The 24,925-nt window shown below is 37.2% G+C and overlaps 1 protein-coding gene across 4 annotated transcripts in view; it reads right to left on the bottom strand.

The window, feature by feature from the left end:
• The window catches only part of GPSM2 (G protein signaling modulator 2), a 63,206-nt gene extending 38,887 nt beyond the window's left edge, over window positions 1–24,319 (bottom strand). The window contains exons 1-5 of one of the 4 annotated variants that reach the window (XM_060139468.1): window positions 24,097–24,319; window positions 10,362–10,433; window positions 1,171–1,392; window positions 653–788; window positions 154–296 (exon numbers count right to left, since the gene is read on the bottom strand). In XM_060139468.1, the coding sequence (XP_059995451.1) occupies window positions 154–296; window positions 653–788; window positions 1,171–1,392; window positions 10,362–10,417 (557 nt within the window). In that variant the 5' untranslated portion in view covers window positions 10,418–10,433; window positions 24,097–24,319. Of the gene's footprint in view, window positions 1–153; window positions 297–652; window positions 789–1,170; window positions 1,393–10,361; window positions 10,665–24,096 lie in introns of all 4 variants that reach the window. The other 3 variants (XM_060139467.1, XM_060139470.1, XM_060139469.1) reach the window with 3 other exon arrangements.
• Between the last annotated feature and the right edge of the window lie 606 nt (window positions 24,320–24,925).

Consider the following 24,925-nt stretch of genomic DNA (forward strand, 5'->3'; position numbering starts at 1 on the left):
GAGGGAGGGGATTACTTCAAATACAACACTATAACGTTTTGGCAATGATTTGATGGTTTATTTTACTTACTAGTCTATGATTTTAAAACCTTTGCCAAACTTAAAAACTTACTACTGGCTTGGGTGGGCCACATGACTGCTGATGCTACTCACTCATAATAATCCACGGCTGCCTGCAGAGCGTTTCTTACTTCTTCTGGAAATTCTCCTACGTCCTGAGGACCAGGGCAGCCAAAACTTTTCCCTTTGGCGTGATACACATTTCCGAGATTGTAAAGTGCTCTTGCTTCTCCCACCTAGATGAAGATAACAGCAGTTTACAATTTGAAATCAGAGGCCAGGTATTACAATGCTATCACATATATTTATTCATGAGATCCTTGACATTACGGTCAAGAGAAAGAAATGTTTACATTAGCCATCCATACAGAACCAAACACATGACTACCTATGAAAGAAGGACCTCTCGTTATTTCTTTTTTCTCATCTATTAAAAATTTTTCATTATGTTTCTCTTTTTCTTCCATTTTTCTACAAATACTTTTTTTTTGGTATTAACTTTTAGATAAACTACAGTGTAATTAAATAGGATTAAAACACAAAGCAATTTCAATGAAAACATTTGGCCTACCATCTAATGTTTCCTTATTACCTTGTCGTTAAGCTCTCTGGAAATATCTAGGTGTCGCTGACAACAAACTACAGCTTCATCAAAATTCCCAAGAACCTTTAAGGTGTTTCCCAGATTACCACTAGCTTTAGCTTCCCCCAATTGGTCTCCAATAGTCCTGGGGTGAAAAGAAAAGAAAAAAAGCAAATGGTGTGTTAAAATATAAAGCAGCCAGAATACAGTTTTCCCTAGAGAACAGCTGACATGCTTAAGGTAAGAAAGACCCATTAGCCTTGAAACCTTCTTTAAATAAAAATCTTAAACTTACATTTCTGTATTTAAATTTAATTAGTTTTCATTCATTTAATTAAACTCTAGCATCATTTCACTACTATTCATTTACTTAATTAAACTGTGTTCAGCCTAAAGATTAGTTTTAAAATTCAATGCTAATAAATTAGAACTCACTAAATGTACTGAATTGTTAGTTTTTTTAATTGAATGAAAATGTGTTTTCAAGTGACAGTTAATCTAGGGAGAATTCAGCTTAAATTAATTACCTTGCAAGAGTTAAATCATGATGATGGTATTCTAATGCTTTGGCATAATCATGCAAATAGAAATAAGCATTGCCCAGCTGGCTGTAAATAGCGCTAAGTGTTTTTAGGTCTTCAGTTCCAACTTGAACTGCAGCTTCAAAGAAGGACACACCAGCACGGCAGTCTCCTGATTTACACAGACGCTCCCCTTCCAACGCCAGTTCTAGGCAAGAAGCTTCCATTCTATAAAATTATATAGGACAGACATTTACAAGATTACATTACGAATGCACCACAGTGTTTTAACTTCCAGTAATATAATTTAAATGTGGACTGTGGCTACTCTTGCTTACAACAGCAGCCTCTATCATTGAAGTATATATACATTATTGATAAAAGAGGAAACTATTATTTATAGCAAAAGCTTATTTGCCTATTCAAATGTCTCTCAGCTACAGAGGTCTTTTTTATATGATAGCTAAAGACCTCTATATGGAGCTGATGAAATAAAATTCGTGTTTTATGGCAAGATGAGAAAAATTTAAACATAAAATTTTTCTTTGACCATTTGGCCTCCTTCCTCCCCTTTATTGTGTATTGCACATCTGCATTAACCAGACATCTTTAGGAGACAACATTCCTTCTTAATCTCATCAAGGGTCACAACTCCTTAGGAGATAACCTTCCTTCTTAATCTTTAAGGGGCCACGATGACCCCATGACCCACTACTTGCTTTGTTGACCCATTACTTGCTTAGTACGTGTAAATCTGGATTGTGTAAAATGTCAATAATAAGTCATCTAATGTACAGCCCTCTGTCTCAAAAACGTACATAACTCAAACAGGTAGAACAATTCTCGGAGTTTTCTGAGAGGTGTTCCCGGGTTATAATCTTCAATTTGGCTTAAATAAAATTTTCCATTTCTTTCTTAGATCCACTGATTAATTTTTCATCGACAGAGCTCATTTTACTTGCCTCACCCAGAGCAACCTACTTTACCAATGAGAGAACCTAGTAGTTTTTCCTAAACTGTTCTGAACTGTGGCAGACTTACAGACTTTCTGAGAGTCTGGGGAGAATAGGGGTGCCTGTGGGAGGTGAAGTCCTATAACTAATACTCTTCTCTATCCAGGTATGCAGGTGATCTACTCAACCTGTCCATCAACCCCTCCTACCACACATCCCTATCTCATACTCGTGTCCATGCACGTGCACGAGCACACACACCACCACCCCCTTCCCCGTCTTATCACCATAGGATCACCTATACCTTAGAAAAGCAGAGGAGCAAAATATCTTGATGCACAAGGTACACTTCTATGAAAGAACTAAGTGTTAAGAAACTTTATGTTAGGAAGCAATGATTTAAAGATCTGCAGAAATTCTAATTCTCAAAGCCTGTCACTGAATTTTAAAAGCCAGAAAAATTAAGTTACTATAAATATATCTAGGAGAAAAAGCACCATTACTTCCGATTCTAATCCTAACCTTTAGTAGGTGCCCTTCACCAAAGTTGCCATTGTGTTTCTTCAACATTTTTATGATTTCTGCCATGTCTATGTACTACATAATCATTCACTTAAATGTGTTTCTAAAATTTGGCAAATTCCTTTAAATTGGCACACGCCGTGAAAAAAAAAAAATCTAGTTTCATCCAAAGCAGTATCTACGAAACTGTGAGTTTGATGTGATACTTACATTCATTTTCTAATGCACCTCGAAACAAATATGGAAGTATTAAAATAAAAAAGCGAGTAAAGTTACCTTATGTACCACCAGTGGTATAACACCATCCTTTGGAAGACTCTGATTTAGCTCATCAAGCATTTTAATTTTTGGAGCAGCACTAAATTATTCCTTACTACAATTAGCTTTGAGCAACTCTACCAGAGTGGTGGTTCTTGATCCTGGCTGCACAGCAGCAGAGCTCACATGGAGCATTTTTTAAAACTCCATGCTGGGTCCCACTCCCTTGGGCATGAGGTCTGTCCCCAGTATTGTTTAAAAGCCCCCAAGTGGGCTTTCCTGGTGGCACAGTGGTTGGGGGTCCGCCTGCCGATGCAGGGGACACGGGTTCGTGCCCCGGTCCGGGAAGATCCCACATGCTGCGGAGTGGCTGGGCCCGTGAGCCATGGCCGCTGAGCCTGTGCGTCCGGAGCCTGTGCTCCGCAACGGGAGAGGCCACAGCAGTGAGAGGCCCACATACCGCAAAAAAAAAAAAAAGCCCCCAAGTAATTCCAATGTACAGGGCAGGTTGAGTATCACTGCTTTAACAGGAAATATGAGTTAAACCACCACTCACCCTAAACTCATTCAAATATGATTACACTTTGTATTTTTAGTAGCAGGTCAATTAATATGTTTCTTCAGGTGCTGTCTTTTAGTCTATAAAACTTCAAGTTTCCTTAGAGTCATAAATTAAAATGGAATTGTAAAAGTGGAAGATGAACCAGGTGAAGCTAAATGAAAAGTCTGAACTAAGATTAATAGAGCCAATTAACAAAGGTTCAGAGCAGACTTCTGGCTCAGAATAAGCAGATGAAAGTAGTCATCTCTGACAGGTAATTTTTAAGTTTTACATCCAGGTATCTTTTTCTAATAATTCAGGTGATTTAGCCAAAGGCTACTGTTTGTTCACAGTTAGACTAGTGACTTCACCCTCACTTTATGGGTCAAAGTAAAATAACGCAAGTTAACCTCTTTTTAACATTTTGCTTCAACATTAGACTAGGGAGCGGGGGTGGGGGGAGAGCTAAAGCACGTGGAAATATAAATCAGTTCACTGGAAACCTTAAACTGCTGTATTTATTTTTCTTTATAGGTCATTTCAAATTTAAAAAGCCTATTTTTGTCTTTCACAAGTGACAACTGCCATTTGGAACTGTATTTTTGAAGATGAAAGAGTTAAAAAAAAGATTTTTTTTGTTTAAGGTTTTATGAGGTTACTGGTGTATTGCATGTGTGAAGAGAAATGAGTCAGCAAAAGATTAATATGTAAAAATGTGGTTTTATTTTCGCTAGATAAAGTACCTGAACTACTTGCCTCTATTTGTCTAAATACTAAAACCACTGAACTTCTAAGAATTATCATAGGGAAAAAAATTGGAAAAGATATTTTTACATATAAAATACATTGCTTTCTTTCTATTAACAAATTTTAATTTAAGCATGATATCAATTATGGAAAAAAATTATATATTGAGCAATTTCACTGCTAGGAATTTATCTTAAAGCTACACGTACATAAATTCAAAAGGATATATGTAAAAGGATGGTCACAGCAGCAAAAAACTACCAACAATTTAAATGCCCATCACTAGAGTATTGTTTAAAAAAAATTACATGCCACCATACAATGGAATACTAATGATGGCACATGATTTCACCGAGGGAGAGGTAGAGAAATAGTCACACCAGAACCATCAGTTCAGGATGATTAGGTTACTGGCCAGGAAATCAGAGATAAGGCTATTGATGAAACAAAATTATTTTTAAGGCAGGACAAAAAAATTAACATAAAATTTTCTTTGCCATTTGAGCCATTACCCTCTCCCCTTTAGTGTGCATTGTGCACCTGCATTATACATTAACTAGATCCCCTCAGAAGACACAGGAATGCCTTCTTGCCAAAAAAAAAAAAAAAAAAAAAAGCAATTCCTCCTGGAGCCAGCAGGTAACTCATTAAAGACACAACATTCCTTTCTCAATCCTGTAAAGGTCACAATAATCCACTACTCACTTTGCTGGATTATGTAAACTGTCAACATGTTACTTTGATGTAAAACCCTTTGTCTCAAAAACTTTTATGACTGTGCATTAACCTCTCAAAGACAGAACAGTCCTTAAAACTTTCTGAAAGACTGTCTCCCAGGTTATAATCCTCAGTCAGGTTGGCGCAAATAAAATTTTCCCTTTCTTTCTAAGATTAACTATTGATTAATTTTTTTGTCAGCACTATTCATATGTAAAAACCAGAAGTTAATAACAGTATATCCATATAAAACACAGAAGCATGTTCTTCAAATAAATATCTTCACCACAAATATTTGACCTTCTGGACTTAAACTTATACAACATTACAATGAAACCATCAATCCAAATGCTGTTGCTAACAAAAGTTAGCTATAAGGCTGAATGGCATCATAAGAGCTACAAATTTTTAAAAAGGTACTTTACATAATTCTCACTGGAAACAGTGATAGCCACCTGGAACCCTGCTGGCTACACAGCTGTCCTTAAAAGTGCATGAGGTGAGACTGCCCTACAGGAGAACCTACCTTAGAAAAGTCATTTCAGTAACGAATGCCCAAAATAAAGCTCAAAACTCTCTAGCTTATTAGAGTTTATTTTGACATATATTTTGGCTGTGGTATATTTTATTGGAAAATAAGTCAATATTCTGGCAAAATCTCCAACACCTCAAATATACCTAATTGCAAAACAGCCAACGCAGGTTGGTTTATAAATTTTTTAAAAGATCATTAAATAGTAACAGAGAAAGTAATTTCATATCCTGTCTCTATGAGAGAATAGAATTACAATAGAATAGAATAGAATACAATAGAATTGTAATAGAATTACAATACAATAGAATGGAAACAAATAGAATCATTTGTTTATCAGTTGGGTTGAAAACAAAGAACATACCCAGAGTAGAAGACAAACCAGGAAAACAGCTCTCCATTAAAATACATCCCACATACAGAGTTTCTTTTATTCTTCCTAATGGCCTATTTAATTATATAATCAAAAAAGTACATTTCTAATAACTATAAAGACAATATTACTATCCTTGACTGAAATGTTTTCATTTTTGTTAATAGACTGAACATTATAGCTTTAATTCCTCATCTTCTGCACAAACACGTCAGTTCAATTTATTTTAATTTTTGTATTTTATTATTTTTTACTTTTCTTCTACAACTCGATTTGTTTTTTTACCTCCTTATTTTTGGTTTCTTGTGTTTATAGTATATCAATGAAAGCAAAAGAGGATTAAAATCTTGATGCTACAACATTTAAAAGAATTTAATAACCGATTTTGTCCAAATCTGACTCTCCCTTCTAAGGGCTTACATACTAATTAAGAATAAATGATGGGACTCAGGACTTAAGATCAAAGCAAGAGTGCCCTGCACCTTCTCCATTGTGCTGTCTTCTGTGGCAGTCCACTCTCTCATTACAGCCCTTAGCTCCACCTTCTATGTGTTCTACTTGGGCGTGGATCTTTTCCATTACCAGTCCTAGCCCCCATAAACAATTTTCATCCATCCAATTTACCACATATATCTAATTATTCCAGTTTACTTTATAAAAGGGAAAGTGTAAAACCATCTTGATTTAAATTTAAATTTTGATTGGTAACTTAGTTTTAAAGTGATTCTAACTATATATTATATCAAATTTAATTCTCAAAATGATGCTTTGAGATGGGTATTATTACAGAAGCGGAAACTGATGCTCAGTGACCTGCTTAAGATCATACAATGACAAATCTGAGAAGTGAAATCCTGTCTTTGTCTCCAAATCCAGTGTTCTTTCCACCACTCCACATTACCTCAAACTATTCTTCAGAAAGAATATTATTAATAACTATATTTATCTATCAAAATTGAAGAATTCAACACCAAAACTGTACTCCTTTACAACTTATGTGCAATAATCTAATTTTCACATTAAAGTACTGAAATGTTTGTTATTCACAGTAACAAGTATGAACAAGGACATTTCTCAAAGAAATATAAAACTAGAGAAACTAGTATGATGAACCTGATACATCCATCCTTCTACATCAACAATTACCAATATATGATACATTATCAATATATATTTCATCTTTACTTCCACCCTCACTCTACAACTTCAGATTCTTTTGAAGTATATTCCAGAATGCATATAACTTCATTAGTAAATATTTTAGTATGTAACTCTAAAAGATAAGGAGCCATTTTCAAAAATTATAATCAGGACTTCCATGGTGGCACAGTGGTTAGGAATCTGCCTGCCAATGCAGGGGACATGGGTTCGATCTCTGGTCTGGGAAGATCGCACATGCCACAGAGAAACTAAGCCCGTGTGCCACAACTACTGAGCCTGCACTCTAGAGCCCGCAAGCCACAACTACTGAGCCCGCGTGCCACAACTACTGAAGCCCGTGCGTCTAGAGCCTGTGCTCCGCAACAAGAAGCCACTGCAATGAGAAGCCCGGGCACTGCAACGAAGAGTAGCCCCCACTCGCCACAACTACAGAAAGCCCGCGTGCAGCAACAAAGGCCCAACGCAGTCAAAAAATAAATAATAAATAAAATTTTAAAAATATATCATCACAGTACTATTATCATTCCTAAAAAAATTAACGATAGTTATTTAAAATCAATTGCACACTTTTTAAAAGTTTAGAAACAAATCCCATTTTACTATCAGTTTCCATTTCTCTCTGCCTCCACAAATAAGTTGTAAACTATTTCATAAAGCATTCTGATATCTCTCAAGAGGTTTCTTAGTGTCTGAAGAATTATTCCACTTCAAAATTACAAACTTATTGTGCCACAGAAGCTCCTCCAGAGATAGATGAGGACCTCCTCAATGAAAGAACTAGATGGATAAAACTTTACATGCTAAGTGTTTTCCACAGCAAAAAAATAACCTATATTGGGCCATAACTCCTAACACAAGGGATACAAACTATTACCTGCAGTTATACAATAATCCAGTCAGTGTACAGAATGCTGATCTTATAGCACTGATGAAACCAGAGATTTGTTTGGTATAGTCTTACTACAAGCAGTTGAGTCTTAAAGTTCTTTTGGTGAAGTCCTATATCAATGTATAACCATGTTTGACCTATGCTATATCATGAAAAAAGGATGAATCTAAGACCTTCTTATAGGCAGAGGTACAATCCGCTCCTGCTTATCTATTATTGTTACAGTATTAAGAAGTAAACCACTCTTAAAAACGTTTAGCAAGACAGATAAACATCTTACCAGGTTCATCTGATGGTTATGTCCAGTGAAGTTCAATGGACAATTCCATCAAATGTGGACTACAAGCCAGACCACAGGCTAGGCATCATGGCTGCCCTAAGGGAGCTAAATGGTCAAAGAAGGGGTGGCGGGGACTTCCCTGGTGGTCCAGTGATTAAAACTCTGCACTTCCACGGCAGGGGGCGCGGGTTCTATCCATGGTCACGGGAACTGAGATCTCACATGGCACATGGTACAGCCAAAAAATAAAAAATTAAAAAAAAAAAAAAGAAAAGAAGGGAGTGGCAGGGAGGAGGAGACAAACATATAAACAGATACACTGAATTTTAATACAGTTGGTGCTAAGAAAGAGATATGCACACGATATGTGAGGGCATATAGCCAAACTATGGAGTTTAGAAATGGTTTCTAAGAGGAGAATATTTCTGAACTGAATCTTAGATATTGAGTAGAATTAGCTAAACCAAGAAAGTGGAAAGGGCATTCAAGTCATAGGGTGTAGCATGAGCAAAGGCACTGAGTCATACACAGGGAACCAGAGCTCAAAGTGCAAGGTGAGGACTGGAAGGAAGGAAGGGTGAAGGAATAGGTAGAGGCCAGGCAATGGAAGCTCCTTTGTACTATATTAAGTGTGGCTCTGCCCTACAGGTGACTAGGAGCCACCAAAGGGATTAAAGCACAGGTTGCATGTTTATAGACAGAGCCCTCTAGAGGCAAATTTAAAAGACAGATTCCAAGAGGAGAGAATGGAGAAGGCAGGGAGTCTGGAGGGAAGACGATTTAGTTCACTGCTACACTGAACTGTAGCAGTGGTGGGGAGGATCCAGATGGATGGATAAATCTGAGCAACATTTAGGAGGTAAAACTGGCAAGACTTCACAGTGGATACAGAGGTTCCTGGAACTATGCCCCACAGGGTAGAGCGAGAGCATTTCTATTAAAAGCTGATTTTAATTATGGTGAATGTCTTCCATTTTCTTTTATTTGAAAATTTTAAATTTTTAATAGAAATGCTCTCAGCTTACCTATATAAACTTCCTTGGCACCATGCCCTAACATGGACCATCTGCTCCAAAGCAAAGGACAGTAAATCTCCTATTTCCTATGCATGTGTTAAGACATCCAAAATTTGGTATCAAACATCTTCACTCATTAGGGATTTGAATACTATTCAAAGCCATAAGTTCTGACGTTTTTAAATATTATTCAATATTTAACTTATAATAGTTTTGATAAGGAATCTATTCATGTCTAATCACCTTACTAACAACTGTCTTCCATTCTAGTATTTGTTTGTCTTTATTTTAGTTTAGTACAATGACCAGAACTTCCAAAATAAATGTTAAATAATGATGATGCAGATATTCTTGCTTTCTTCCTAAATGTATCAGAAATGTCATTAATATTTTACCACTAAATTTTTTTTTTCTGGCCACGTTGGGTCTTCGTTGTTGCTCACGGGCTTTCTCTAGTTGCGGCGAGCAGGGGCTACTCTTCGTTGCAGTGCACTGGCTTCTCACTGCAATGGCTTCTCTTGTTGTGAGGCATGGGCTCTAGGTGTGCAGGCTTCAGTGGTTGTGGCACACAGGCTCAGTAGTTGTGGCGCACAGGCTCAGTAGTTGTGGCGCACGGGCTTAGTTGCTCCACGGCATGTGGGATCTTCCCAGACCAGGGCTTGAATCCATGTCCCCTGCATTGGCAGGTGGATTCTTAACCACTGTGCCACCAGGGAAGCCCCCAGTTTTACCACTAAATATTAAACTATTAGTTTATCATGTTTAGAAAGTACCCACCCATTCCAACATTAATACCCATTTTTTAAAACTCATTTATAAAAGATCACTAAAAATTTTAACAGAAAAATTAGGTCATTCAGCCAAACCACACTACAAAATCCATCCTCTGCCCTCAGAGATTCAGAAATATATTTCATTTTTATATTTGCATTATATAAAGAGTAACAAAGTTTAAAGTAACTATTCATAAACTCTTCCTCAGAACATTAATAAACTATAGTAAATAATTGGTCTCTACTACCATTTTCCTATAGAAAGGATATAAAAACTTATAACAACCACAACAAAAAGAAAACACTGCTTGAAGGAGATTCTAACTATGGCTAGTATATTTTTAGTAATTTCAAATTTAAATTTGAAATGATCAGAGTTAAATACACGTTTAAATAAGTATTAAAAATTACCCACTAAGAAAGCAGTAGTCTTACCTGTAACGAACATGAAAAGAATGGTCTTCCCTCATGCTTATCAGATTTTCCTCCATCGAGTCATATTATAAGCTGGGTATAATAAGAAATTATTTTATTTTGTGCCAATCCAGTTCTACAATGTAGAGTTGTTGCAGAACATTGTCCGGTTAGTATATTAATGAGTTGATGTTAATACATCCTAAGCTCCTGCTTCTTCTTTATTAATAATGAAAGGAGGTCAATGTCAGACAGCTTAAAGGTTCAAAACGTGTCCCAAATCCTTGCGTCTCTGGCCCTTTCAGCAGCACTTCAGCAACATTTCTGCAAAAGGAATACAAGATGTTTTGCTTGAAGTCCTATTTGCAAAGAATAACCTAATGTACTTCCAAGCTGTATATAATCACACAGGTAACTTCACAGACTGTTGTCATGTCAATTACGGGAGAAAAACAGCAGAGGGCTTAATTGTCAGAGGGCTTCTAAATAAGGATGTGAGTATATGATATTTATTTGAGACCTGTACTTTATTTTAAATTGGTTTGAAATAAATAATTTTATGTAATATTTTCTATTACAAACATAGAAGAATATGTATGATATTAGTATCTTAAAATTATGATACTTCAAGATTTTAAAAACTGCTATTAACAAGTAAAATGAAATTTCAATAATTCATTTGAACAAGTCAATCCTAAACTCTGTAAACATATTTCTTCAAAGAAGATGTTTGTGCTGATAATAATATTACACTGATATTCATTTGTTCTCAATGCACATCCTATTTAAAATCTTTGAGGATTTTTAAATGTTTTCACTGAGTAAGTACAAAAGAAATTTAGGAAATATGTGTATGGTAGAATGACACAATAGCACCCACTTTAAGATAAAGAACATTAGCACTGCCTTTGAAGTCTCCCGGGTGCCGCAACCTAACCCATCTAAGGTGATCTCTAAACTGAATTGTGTTCATTATTTCCTTGCTTCTCTTTATAACTTTGCCACAACTGTCTGTATAGGTTTAAATCATATATTGTTTAGTTTTGTATGGTTTTGTTCAACATTATGTTTCTGAGATTCACCTCGCTTGTTGTTGTACACAGCTACAATCTGCATGTTTTACTGCTGTATCACATTCCATTGTATACCAAATGTATTTTTCATTCTGCTTTTGATGGGCATTTGGCTTGTAGTTTTTCAGATTTTGTTTTGCTACTATTAAAAGTTTTGCTATGTACATTGAAACTAGTAACTCAAATTACTGGTTAAACAGGACAGCAGATAAACTAAAGAGATGTACTAGAAGAATATCTGCAGAGTTTACCCAGACATACACAAATAGATAGAGATGAAAAATACTAAAAATACTAAAGAGCAGTTCAGAGAAAAGGAAGACAAAAATGAAAGGCTCTAACAGAGGTCTAACTAGAGTACCAAAAAGAAAAATAGAAAAAGGAGCAAAGGCAAAATCTTCAGTGATAAACACTGAGAGTTTTTCAGAATCAAAGACAGACATTAATTAGCAGATTGAAGAAGCACACTAAGTCCTAAGCAGGACAAATCAAAATGAATCAATATCCAGATATACCACAGAGAAACAACAGACCATCATATATAAACTATAACCTCTACAGAGGTGGTTGTGGGACCCCCCTGCTGCCCTCCCGGACCCCACGAGTGGTCACAGGTCCCCACGACTGCCTGCCCGAACTCCAAGAGTGGTTGCAAGCTGCCTCCGCTGCCATCGCGTGCTCCAGGGGCGTGCCTGAGCCGCCACCGCCACCACCAAGGACCCCAGGACAGGGCATCTGCCACCGCATGGGCACACCCTCTATCAACGGGATGACAACCAGCACATGCTGAGGAAAGAGGCGACAGACATCCATACTAAAACAGCCCGCGCACCAAATATATTAAATGCACACAAGCAACACAGAGACAACCCCACATATAAACAGCCCTTCGAGACCGCAGTAGGTACCTCTTTCTCCTAAACTCACAGAGTAAGAGAAATATAAGCAAAATGAAGAAGCAGATGAACCACTCCCAGTTAAAAGACCAAGAGCATTCCCCTGAAAGAAAATGAAGCAGACCTCTTCAGTCTAACAGACACCAATTTCAAAATGGAGCTAATGAAAATACTGAAGGAATTAAGAAAGGCTATCAACAGAAATGCAGAGTATTGTAAAACGGAACTAGAAACTATAAAGAAGAACCAAGAAAAATTAGAAAACTCATTTGCAGAGATGAAAACTAAGCTAAAAGCAATGAAGAGCAGATTGAATAATGCAGAAGAATGAATAAGTGACCTGGAAGATAAAATAATGGAAATCACCCAATCAGGACAGCAGACAGAAAGTCAAATGAAAAAAAAAAAAAGAAAGCAATATGAGAGACCTATGGGATAATATAAAGCATGCCAACCTACACATTAATAGGGATGCCAGAAGAGGAAGAAAGAGAAAAGAAGATTGAAAATGTATTTGAAGAAACTACGGTTGAAAACTTTCCAAACCTAGGGCTTCCCTGGTGGCGCAGTGGTTGAGAGTCTGCCTGCTAATGTAGGGGACACGGATTCAAGCCCTGGTCTGGGAGGACCCCACATGCTGCGGGGCAACTGGGCCCGGGAGCCACAACTACTGACCCTGCGCGTCTGGAGCCTGTGCTCCGCAGCAAGAGAGGCCGCAATAGTGAGAGACCCGCGCACCGCAATGAAGAGTGGCCCCCGCTTGCCACAACTAGGGAAAGCCCTCGCACAGAAACGAAGACCCAACACAGCAAAAATAAATAAATAAATTACTAAAACTCCTACCCCCAACATTTAAAAAAAAAACCAAACTTTCCAAACCTAAAGAAGGAAACAGATATCCAGTTACAGGGAGCACAGAGGGTCCCAAGCAAGATAAACCCAAACAGACCTACACCAAGACATATTATAATAAAAATTGCAAAAGTTAAGAATAAAGAGAGGATTCTAAAGGCAGCAGAGATAAACAAACAGTTAATTACAAAGGAACCCCCATAAGGCTATCAGCTAATTTCTCCACAGAAGCACTGCAGGCCAGAAGGGAGTGGCAAGATATATTTAAAGTCCTAAAAGGGAAAAATCTGCAACCTAGGATACTCTACCCAGCAAGATTATCATTTAGAATAGAAGGAGAGATAAAGAACTTCTCAGACAAGCAAAAATAAAAGAATACAGCAATACTAAACCTAAACTAAAGGCAATATTAAAAGGTCTTCTCTAAATAGAAAAGAAGTAAGAATCTATAGGAAAGAGAAAATCACAATTGGAAAATAAATCACTTAAATAAGCCAGTAAACAGATTAAAAAAAAATCAAAAAATTTTCTGTGAAAGTGATGATAACCACAATAAGCAGCAAAAGGATGAACATGAAGATGTGAAAGAGGACATCAAAATCATAAAATGTGGGGGAGGAGAGTAAGAAAATGTAGATTTTTTTTCCCCTAGAATGTGTTTGAACCTATATGACTACCAGTCTAAGGCAAGCAGATATAGGAAGGGGTTAACATACTTGAAAAACAGGGTAACCACAAATCAAAAACATACAACAGCTTCACAAAAACCAAAAAGAAGTGAACATAAGTATAATACAAAAGAAAATCACCAAAACACAAAAGGAAAAAGAAAAAGAAAGGGACAAAGAAGAAATATAAAATCAACAGGAAAACAAGGTTTAAAATGGCAATAAATACGTATCTATCAATAATTACCTTAAATGTCAATGGACTAAATGCTCCAATCAAAAGACACAGAGTGGCAGACTGGATTAAAAAAACAAGAGTGTACAATGTGCTGCCTACAAGAGACCCACTTTAGGGCAAAGGACACTTATAGATTGAAAGTGAGGGAATGGAAAAGATATTTCATGCAAATGGAAATAACAAGAAAGTGGGGGTCACAATACTTATATCAGACAAAATAGACTTTAAAACAAAGGCCATAAAGAAAGATAAAGAAGGACTCTATATAATGATAAAAGATCAATACAAGAAAAGGATTTTACACTTGTCAACATATATGCACCTAATATAGGAGCACCCAAATACATAAAGCAAATACTAACAGACATAAAGGGAGAAATCGATAGGAATGCAATAATAGTAGGAGACTTTAACACCCCACTCACATCAATAGACAGATCTTCCAGACAGAGAATCAATAAGGCAACAGAGATACTCAATGATACAACAGCAAAGTTAGACTTAATTGATAATTTCAGGATATTACATCCAAAAAAACTTGAATACACATTCTTTTCAAGTGCACATGGAACATACTCTAGGAGTGACCACATAGTGGGCACAAAAAAAACCCTCAACAAATTTAAGAGTATAGAAATTATCTCAAGCATCTTTTCTGACCACAATGGCATGAAATTAGAAATCAACCACAGAAAAGGAAATGAGAAAAAAAAGATTACATGGAGACTAAACACATGCTACTAAAAAACCAATGGGTCAACAATGGAATCAAAGAGGAAAGTAAACTATAATCTTTAAGGTAACAGTTAAAAGAGACAAATAAGGTAAAATTAAGATATATGTGCTTATATAAATAAAATTTATTTATTTATTCATTCATTCACTCACTCATTCATTCATTCATTCCTGGAATCCAGCATTATAAACAACCTCATAGGTCAGTTAGTCCAACATATTACTACAACTACAACACTCTCAGAAAGGTTACAAGGCAGCTAATCCTAATTTTGAATAGTCCTTTTAGACAGTTGTTCCACACTTTGAGCAATCTTTCCATTTCTACCCATTTCTCCCTTCTGATGCCATCCAATAGAGCCTAATTCCTCTTCCACATCTTTTTAAGTATTTCAGCTATAACATAAATTAGACTCTAGATAATACACTCCTGCTGCTTTGTTAATTAAGTATAGTTAGAGAGAGGTTAGTATGGAACAGAGCAGGAGGAGGAAGGTGGAAAGGATTAGCCTTGGGAACACTGACAAGCTTCCTAGAGGAAATGAGGTTTTCATATTAATACCAGTTTGGCACATAAGAAATACAAAATATCATTCCTCTTATCCTCTCTCTTGGCCAACAAAGGAAGCAGTGTCTTAAGAAAAGATGAAAAGGTAGGTAGCAGTTATTAATCCAACAAATCTTCTCTTTTCCTTTTGTTCAGAATTCCACTGTACCTTTTTACCTTAATAAAAAACATTAAGGGAATTAGTGTAGATATTCATAGCAATAGCTCCAAAGTGCATCTAAATTACACAACAGCTACACTGTCAATTAAACTGTCTTCCACTACCACTTTGAGGTCTAGGTTGTTATTTATACTACGGGGCAGAAGGTGAGGTATTAGAATTAACTTAACTTAGAATTAAGTTAAATTATAATTTAATTGAAATATTTTTCCAGCCATGAGATCATAATGAAATCCCCAAATTCACCAATCATTAAAAAAATGTTAACTTCATACTTATTAAAATGTAAGCATTTAATTAACAAATGTACATAAATGGAGCTGCAAAATACCTTACTTGATTAAGACTGCATACAGAACCACTAAAAAATTTTTTTAAATAAGCAAGAAAACAGAGAATACAATTCACCATTTTACCAAAGACAATTTATAATATGGCTTTACTATCTTCAAAGGAAGAGTATCCCCCCCCCCGCAAAAGTCACTCTTAAATTTCAATCTCCATAACAATTAGGTAGCATTTCTTTTCTTTTTTAATAAATGTATTTATTTTTCGCTGTGTTGGGTCTTCGTCACTGGGTCTTCGTTGCTGCGTGCAGGCTTTCTCTAGTTGCAGAGAGTGGGGGCTACTCTTCGTTGTGATGCGCAGGCTTCTCATTTCAGGGACTTCTCTTGCTGTAAAACACAGGCTCTAGGCACGTGGGCTTCAGTAGTTGTGGCACTCGGGCTCAGCAGTTGGGCACTCGGGCTCAGTAGTTGTGGCTCACAGGCTCTAGAGCACAGGCTCAGTAGCTGTGGTGCACGGGCTTAGTTGCTCCGCCCATGTGGGATCTTCCCGGACCAGGGACAGAACCTGTGTCCCCTGCATTGGCAGGTAGATTCTTAACCACCGTGCCACCAGGGAAGTCCCTAAGTAGCATTTCTTACCTTACAATTACTCACTGAACAAACAAGCAATTCTTTTTTTTTTTAACTTTTTTTTTTCATTTTAATTTTATTTTTGGCTGTGTTGGGTCTTCGTTGCTGCGCATATGCTTTTCTCTAGTTGTGGCAACTGGGGACTACTATACATTGCGGTGCATGGGCTTCTCACTGTGGTGGCTTCTCTTGTTGCAGAGCACGGGCTCTAGGCATGTGGGCTTCAGTAGTTGCAGCATGTGGGCTCAACAGTTTTGGCTTGTGGGCTCTAGAGGGCAGACTCAGTGGTGCATGGGCTTAGTTGCTCTGTGGCATGTGGGATCTTCCCGGACCAGGAATCGAACCTGTGTCCCCTGCATTGGCAGGTGGATTCTTAACTACTGTGCCACCAGGGAAGTCCCAAACAAGCAATTCTTGATTCAATGATTCATGTTGCAAAAACTCTCTAACTAATTTACTAATGTGTTCATTAATGCTCCACATGGAGCTAACAAACCCACTTCATATTTAACATATAGTTTACATATTACTAGATAACACTGATAAAATTTACAACAAATATTAAATTATTTTTAATATTTTAAAATAATTAACATAATAAAATTTAATGACAGGACCAGGAAATGGAATGGAAATTATAGGTTTGAAAGAATATTAAGAAGCTATCAAGTTTAACTTCCAACCTCCATTAAGACTTACAACTAATAATTTTCAAGAAACACATATGCCCTTAATAGCATCTCCCAGGTTTTAACAAACAATGCTCCAAAAACCTCACTGCTAACAAAATTGTTAGCTCACAGCATCTTTTGGTCTAACCATAGATAAAGAAAAAGCAATAATTATTTTCCATTTTCCATATTTTCCATCGATACTTTACTCGATTAGCAGTAAAGTATCTTCAAACTAGGTGACTGTGAAAAATAAGGGATAGACAGTTACAATTACAGTTGACCCTTGAATGGGTTTGAATTCCAAAGGTCCACTTAAACGGGGAATTTTTTCAATAGATACTACAGTGCTACACAATCCACATGGTTGAAACTGCAGATGTGGAACCATGGATATGGGGGGCCAACTGTAAAATTTTTTGTGGATTTCCCACTGCCCAGGGGGTCAGCGCCCCTAACCTCCACATTGTTCAAGAGTCAGCTGTATATCTTTTGTCCTTCTTTCAATTAATCTAAACTATCTACTCCTGACTGCAACTTAAATGCCAATAACTTTTGGTCTGATTCTTTAATTTAAGTGTCTCTATAAAGTGGTAACACCCATCAGATAATAAATATCTTACTTTTCTTGCCTCCAGGATTAATAATCTAAATTCTTTAAACTCCTCTTATCCTAATAATTCCCTCTAAGGTACAATACTCAAATTCTCCAAATCCCTTCAGCTGTAATGTTTCAAATCAGATACAGGAGCTCTTTATAAATTGGAACTGGGATAAATACTGAGGAAGAATGAAGAACACATTTAAAATAAAGTTCTTTCACATTAGAATTCAGGGTAAAGGTTAGAGTAACAAATACACATCATAGTACTAATGGGGGTAGCAAAGTAGGAGGCCAAAACATCCACTAATAAAATAAACTCAGGTAACTACCCTAGGTAAACTGGTTATTTTCTGTCAAATTATGTATCAGTAAGCAGACACTAATTTATTTGTAGATGGTCTAAATATGGCTTGTCACCTAATCTAAACATGTATTCCTAATTACATTCTATCTGGAAGCTACAGTGCAAACAAGGTGGCAGGTATAAGGAACGATACATGTAAAATCAGGAGTAGGAAGGTAAAAGCAGGAAGTTTACATAGAAGGAGATGAAGAGTGTAAGAAAAGCAAAGGGTGTAGTAAGCAAAGTCCAACAGAGTTCAGAGCTTGATTTTAGTGTAGCAGGTGTTGAGGAGCCAATCAAAGGCAAGAAAAATTATTTTGACATTAGAATATACGACTGATGTGGGAAATTAGTGCCTAAAGCAAGGGAAGTTAGGATCAAGAACGACTGGGTACTTAAGTAATCTAGCTAAGAGTACCTACAGAAAAATGAAAACAATGCCCACTGGTTAGGTGAGAGGCAAAGGTCAAGCAGAGACAGAGAGCTTACAAGACTTCCAATTTTGAGGACAGGTGGAACAGTAGCAATATGCACAGTAACTGACAAATTGGATCGCAAGAGTGATACTTCGAGAGGGAAAAAAAAATGGACTATTTGTTTCAAACTTGTACTTGGTAAAGTGCTAGGTTCACAAATAATAGCTGAAAGAAACAAAAAGATAACTTGAGAAATTTTGATATCAGATAAAATTTGATAAATGGGGAAGATGGGGGAGGGGGGAAGTAGAATGAGTGACTAATATTTCTTAATTTTTCACATCTTTAAAACTAAAAAATTTTAAAGTACCCATGAGATTCAAATGTTAAAAACTGTGATGAGTCAGTGGCAAAATTAAGGAGAAATTGCGATGGGAGAAAAAAAAATAAAGCAATGCATAAAAGGTCTGATTCTTTACTCAACATACTAAATCTCTAAACCAATAATATAATCAAACTGTCACATAATACTGTGAACTCAAGATTATAGGCATGTGTGTATCTATCTATAGCTATCTATAGTGTTGGACATAGTTTTAGTGTTAACTGATAATTGTATATATCAAATGTAAATTACTTTACACAATCTGAAATTAATAAAATAAACAATCATGGTACATAGTAAAGCAGATGATTCTATTCTCTAATCATTCTGGAGAAATGGGAATTTGCCAGAGTATGCTATAAAAACTGTATCAGTAAAGTTTTCCTTTAGCAAATATATAACCCTAAAGTATGTGCTCCAATTAAGGTTACATCTCAATTTATTGCTAACCTTTAAGTCTGCAACAATAAATATAAGTCTGTAAGATGTTAGGCCAAGTTAGGTTAAAAAACAAGTGTAACTAACAGTGTAACTGTTAAATAAATACATATTTCATTATAAAAATTTTCTAATAAACTGTGACTACTGATCAGCTAAATAAATAGAATAAATTCAATGAATAGATTAGAATAATGGTTCTAGATTCCAAGTAAATCTATATCTTAAAGGCACATCACCAGTCAGAAGGGTTCCCATGTATATTTGAAATTAATCCTCATGGGTCATTCGGAAAAACAGCAAATACATGCAAAGTAAAAGCACTATTGATTTTAAACTCTCATATTTATTCTTGGCAGATGAGAAAACAAGAAATTCAGGTCTAGAGCTGTGGACATTAAAAAGGTAAAACAATGAATGCAACTATTTCAAAGCTGTATAATCCAAAAATAATTTTAGTAATATAAAATAAGAATTCCTTTTCATTTTTTCCAAGGTTTACACCTAAAAGCTCACCATTCTAAACAACTATATATAAATTTCCTTTTTTGGTGAAGAGCATTTATATTTTTATCCATCACATAAAGCTAAAGGGACTTCAAAGAATATGTTCTCTGGATAACCAAAACACTAATAAAGACCGTATATGAAATTTCAAATTAGATAAATACTAAAACAAAATGTAACCTAGAAGAAAGGGATTTGAATATTTCAAGTCTTCATCTTAGCATTGTTGTTTAACGGTGAGAAAGGACCAAGTGTATGAGTCTACTTATGAGATAGGCTGAAAGTTTGTAGTTCAACAGTAGTTTCCAACCATCTCTACACGAAGCACTACAAATATAATCATTACTGCAGAGGCAGCCTCTTAGTGTCTTAAGGTTTGGCAGTCCGTGATAAATCAGAAAGAAGTTGAATACTGAATATTTTCCTGGGGAAGGGGACGGTAAACTAGAAAGGGGATCTATTTTTAGATTAACATGGAGCCAATCTGAATTATGCCAGTGACTACGCTAATCATTAAAACTGCTGTTCTGAAATTACAGTCCTTAGTGATTACAATAATTTAATGGAGGATGAAACAGTTGCTTAAAAATTTCAAGAACAAAAGGAAGATTCTTTTATGCAACAGCTCTAATCTTGGTTACCTTTTTTCCCTGCAAAGCAGTTAATGAATCAAAAATCCTATTTCAACAAAATTACTTATTTATATTTAAGAATATAAGTATGTCCAACTAAAGGAGAAGAGTCTTATATATGTTCATTAGAATAAAATTAGTATTTTTCTCCCTATTACTTGGTTTTATTTTTCCTCAAACTGAAGCCCAGAGTCTACAAATAATGTTAATTTCCCCCCATAAAACAATTTAAAATATATTGTACTTTTAATCCATTAGTAAAATTAATAACCTTTTGGAAGAGTTTCAACTAGACACATAAATGATTTTCAGTTCATTACTGTAAACACATAAAATTGGACACATAGCAGTATTTTAATATCAAGGTTATAGAAGACACAATGATAATTTTTTAAAAATTCAATCAACCCCAATTATATTTTCAGTACATTCCAAATGACTACTCAGGTTATAAGGCCAGGTGATCACAAGAAAATGCAATCCAAAAACACTGATGATTCACACTAAGCCCAATTTCTTAAAAAAAAAAGACAAAAACCAAACCTAAATATATACATTAATCTTTGCCCTTTCCAAACTGTAATCTTTTGTTAATAAATAAATTATCGGACAAACATGATGCAATTAATAGGAGCTCAAAGAAGTAAATGCAAAATAAACATTATCTTATGAGGACATTACTATGTCAGAAAGAAAAAAGAGAAATACTTATTAGTAAACAATGGGCAGAACACTACTTTGAGCAAAACTCGTCACCAAGTCACCAGAAAATATGACCAAAAGCCCTTTATTACTACCAATGATGGTCAGCCATCAGCTTAAATCAATTAATATATGTATGAAGAACGAAATAGTGAAGGAGAAAAGAAGTGGTCCCTTTTCCTGAGCATTGTTCTTGAGTTAGTATATGACAATAAATCAGTTCTCTTAACAGAAGAACTATGAAATGGCAAAATTGGTTTCAAACACATTTTTAAGGAGAAATAAATCCCAGATGCAAAATGATTATAAATGCCTAAAAAGAATCCTTAGAGAGTTTGAATTCAGAATTCTTCATAGGAAAATATAACTGTTTTCTCCTTCTGAAAGTTATCACAATTAAGTGTAAAAATGTTTCTGTTCAATTCAGTGACATTATGAGATGATATGGGAAGAATAATTTTAAGTAAAAAGGACTAGGGAAAGCTTTTTGGAAGCAAGGAAATCGGCATTGCACCTTGAAGGATGGGTAAACCTTATTAGGCAAATCCAGAAAAGGTGTTCCAGTCATGGGGAATGCTCAAGCAAAAGTAAGGAGGTGGGATCGCAGATAAAGTGTCCCAGGATGAGCACACTGGGTTAGCAGTAGTAAAAGAGAAGTCTAAGAAGGTACTAAATTGTGAGGGACACTGAATATGTACGTGGCTGAAGGAGTATTTGTCCTTGTACTTATATGACGAGAAACCTTGTAATTTTTTCAACAAAGGAATAGCAAAGCTGGATCTGTGTTAGGAAGATAAACTGGCAGCAATAGACAGAGCAAGACAGAAGGAAGTTACTGCAAAAACTCCAGAAACTATTATTGAAAAGGAAGCTTTCTCTCCGCTATCTCACAACACCAAGCAAATTGCTTTGCACATAATTGATGTCCAACAAATTTTTTTGATTTCTTGCCTGGGAAGAAGATAAGAACTATGAAGCGGCAAAGAATCCTATGGTAGTGAGAAAACCAGACTTTAATACATTTCTGCTCCAAAGTAAAGAGTATATTCATAGTCACGTAAATAACTCAGGAAAGTCTTACTCTTATATTTTTACTTTTTTTATAAAGACGATTAAAAGGACACTGAAAATGTTATGTGACTTATAAAGCATTGAAAGGAAAATAGCTGTCCTAAAAGAAGGGCTGAAATATTTCTGCACAGTTCACAGCAAAACAGAGCACATACAGGCATCTTAAAAGTAGGATTATGTCTCTACAAATGGAATCCAGAGACCTGGAGGAGATTTAAACAAACACAGAAGCAATACAGCATGTGCTTTGGGACCAGGCCATGGTTTGAATCTCAGCACGGTGACTTATTAGTTATACGATCTCGAGCTAGTTAAACTCTCAGTGTTGGTTTGGCGTAATGATACTTATCCAACATGTGTCATGATGATTAGAGATATGATTTATAAAAAAGCACCTCAGTGCCTGGCTCTGGTACTTAAAAGTACTCAATAGAGTAGTAATACTGATAATTGCCATTGTTATTATAAAAAATAACGTCTATTAGATTTAGAACACTAGTCTAAATCTATGTCAGGTTTTCAATTTTAAAATTCCAGAGAATTACAGAATTTTTATCTTTTAGGTAAATCTTAGAAACATTTTATGCTTAAGAACAATGCCATTTAAAGAACCACTATAACCTATCTTTGTTTTAATTAGCCTAGTACCAAGTCTCAGATTTATATTAAAATATAATATTTGTAACACTGCATGTCTGATTTAATAACAGAAGGAAATACAACTAAACAGCTTATCTAGCCAAAGAGGATTTGGAGGGAATGCCTCTAAAACAATAACACACAACTTTTTACTCTGTATCTGCTCCACTCCTCATATTATAAATAATGGCCTGAGAAAGAGCTTGCAGAAGGAATCCATGGTAGGGTGTAAAGAAGAGTAGGTATGAGACTGTTCCTCCTCCCGAGTCCCCACCTACACACACTCACACACACACAGGTCAACCAACAGCGATCTGCCCCTTTTTAATGCTGCTTACTGACTTCTAAACGATCAGCCAAAGCTGCTTCTTGAATAATGACAAGCCAAGCAAAAGTAGTATTTATCAGAGGTGATCACACTGGTGATTATCAAGTCAGAAATCTTCCGTGCACCCTTCTAAAGTGGCAGCTTGAAAATTCAGCTTCCCACACACGCCACCAGCGACTCCAATACAAGCCGACTGAAAGGAAAGCCAAGAATCTACTTCGTTCAACTCCACGGGAGGGTTAAATTATGCATTAAGGCAAATAGAATTTCCATCCTTACTCGTTTTCTTTAAGAGTTCAAATTATACCAGGTAAAATGAGCTAACTGGTTACCATCAATACAAGGAAATTATAGGTTTTCCACTTTTTAGTATTCGCAGATATTCTATAGATTTTCAGGAAAGCGCTTTCTTGACATTCTCTGCTTACTAAAACTTTTTGCAGCAACTATCAATTTCTACAGTAAGTCGACAGGCTGGTTTCCCCAAAGTCCGTGAATGTGAATGTGGCAAACGCAGGTGTCTGAAAAAGCCTGCCCGCTTTAGACAACAAACTCACGACAAGTGAACGCGACCCGCCTCGGATTTAATTCCACAGGGTTTCGGGTTTTTAATGTTTGTCACACTCCGAATACGTAAGAAGTCGTTGTATCCTACTGTACTTTTTATTTTTAAAAAAACTAGGGAATGAAGCTCTTAGAATGTACTCTTCTTTTTAAATCTCCAACCTGAAAGCACCCGACTGCTCGACCTGGAGCCGGCTGCTGCTCACCCCGAGCTTCAGGTTTCTCGAGACCGCCCCCGCGACCACCCCGGCCCCCTCCCGCCCCGAACAAAGGAGCCCGCCCCCCCCCACACGCCCCCTCCCTGTCACCTCCCTCCGCGGGGCGCCCACAAACTCCCCTCCGAACTCACCTCGCGGGGGCCGGCGAGTCTGGGGAGCGCGGCGCACGACGCGAAGTTGCAACAGGGGCCACCCGGGCTACTGGCGGGTGGCCGCGGCCCTTCCCCCGGCGGGTCCCCAGGCAGAGGCACCGCGGAAAGCCGGCACGCAGCACCCCTCCTCCGCCCCCACAGGTCACGTGGGTCAGAACTCGGGGCTCTCCTCGCCTCCCGGCCAGTCGGCCGCCACACTGTGGTCCCGCAGCGCCGCCCGCCCGCTGCCGCGCCCCTCCTCTGCGCCTGCGCCCCACAGCTCCAGGCGCTCCCATTCAAACCGACAACGCCCCGCGTCTTTCGGACACGCCAATGGCCAGCGCGGGAGGCGAGGCGGGGCGGGGCCATCGGCGCTCTGCCTCCGCCGTCTGGGGTGGGCTGGGGACTGCGTGTCGGCCTCAGGGGAACCTTAGGGTTCTTAGTCCCTCCGCTGCCCCGGCGTCTGTCGTCAACCACCAAGTTGAAGTTGCTTTCCTGCCCTCCTGTTTCTTCTTAAGACGCTGAAGGGTGGGCGATAAATATCGTCCAGAAAGCGTCCTTCAGACGGGGTCTGGCGGAGAGCATTTTAAAAGATGGGAAGCCCAAGCAAGTGCCGCCTGTCCTGAAGGCTTGGTTCCGGCCCGGAGAATGAGTCCCCCAGCGGCATTTGTGGGATGTTTAAGAAAAAGAGGGCTCTATGAAAGGAACAGAGGGACCCGTGTGAAAGTCTGAACAAGGCAGCCTCAGTTCTTGAGGCTGTGTCACAGTTCGGCGTTCCCAGCTGTTAAAAAAGCAAACTCGTGTTGACCGCAGAATCATTGGTTCCCGG

The sequence above is a fragment of the Lagenorhynchus albirostris genome, chromosome 2 (genome assembly GCF_949774975.1).
Source record: "Lagenorhynchus albirostris chromosome 2, mLagAlb1.1, whole genome shotgun sequence".
Taxonomy (NCBI): Eukaryota; Metazoa; Chordata; class Mammalia; order Artiodactyla; family Delphinidae; genus Lagenorhynchus; species Lagenorhynchus albirostris.